The sequence below is a fragment of the Penaeus monodon genome, chromosome 30 (genome assembly GCF_015228065.2).
Source record: "Penaeus monodon isolate SGIC_2016 chromosome 30, NSTDA_Pmon_1, whole genome shotgun sequence".
NCBI lineage: Eukaryota > Metazoa > Arthropoda > Malacostraca > Decapoda > Penaeidae > Penaeus > Penaeus monodon.
In genome coordinates, this window is record NC_051415.1 from 2,473,163 (window position 1) to 2,473,448 (window position 286).

Here is a 286-nt window from a genome sequence, read left to right on the forward strand (position 1 = left end):
ATGACTATATCCCATTTCAGATCCAGCAGAATGAGTCAGTCTCCGCGGCGCAGCGTGAACAATGGGGGATCCCCAGTTCACGAGAGGTCGAGAGACCCTTCATTCTCCCGCTCAAGGTAACCGGAAGTTGACCTGTTCATGGAAACAAGGAATAGTAAAGTAGATGTTTATGATTAAGAACTTATGGGTGTATGAAGTTAGGATGGACTAAGTTTTAGTGGTTGATGTAGGAATTCCTTGTTCAGTATATTATTGATATACTCTTAAGTATTTCTCTGATCTCTCT

At 42.0% G+C, this 286-nt stretch overlaps 1 protein-coding gene across 1 annotated transcript in view; it reads left to right on the forward strand.

Moving 5' to 3' along the window:
• The window catches only part of LOC119592450 (transformer-2 protein homolog alpha-like), a gene marked incomplete in the record, with an annotated part of 60,166 nt that overhangs the window by 47,143 nt on the left and 12,737 nt on the right, over positions 1 to 286 (forward strand). Inside the window, 1 exon segment of the mRNA XM_037941271.1 lies at positions 21 to 116. Coding sequence (XP_037797199.1) covers positions 31 to 116 — 86 coding nt within the window.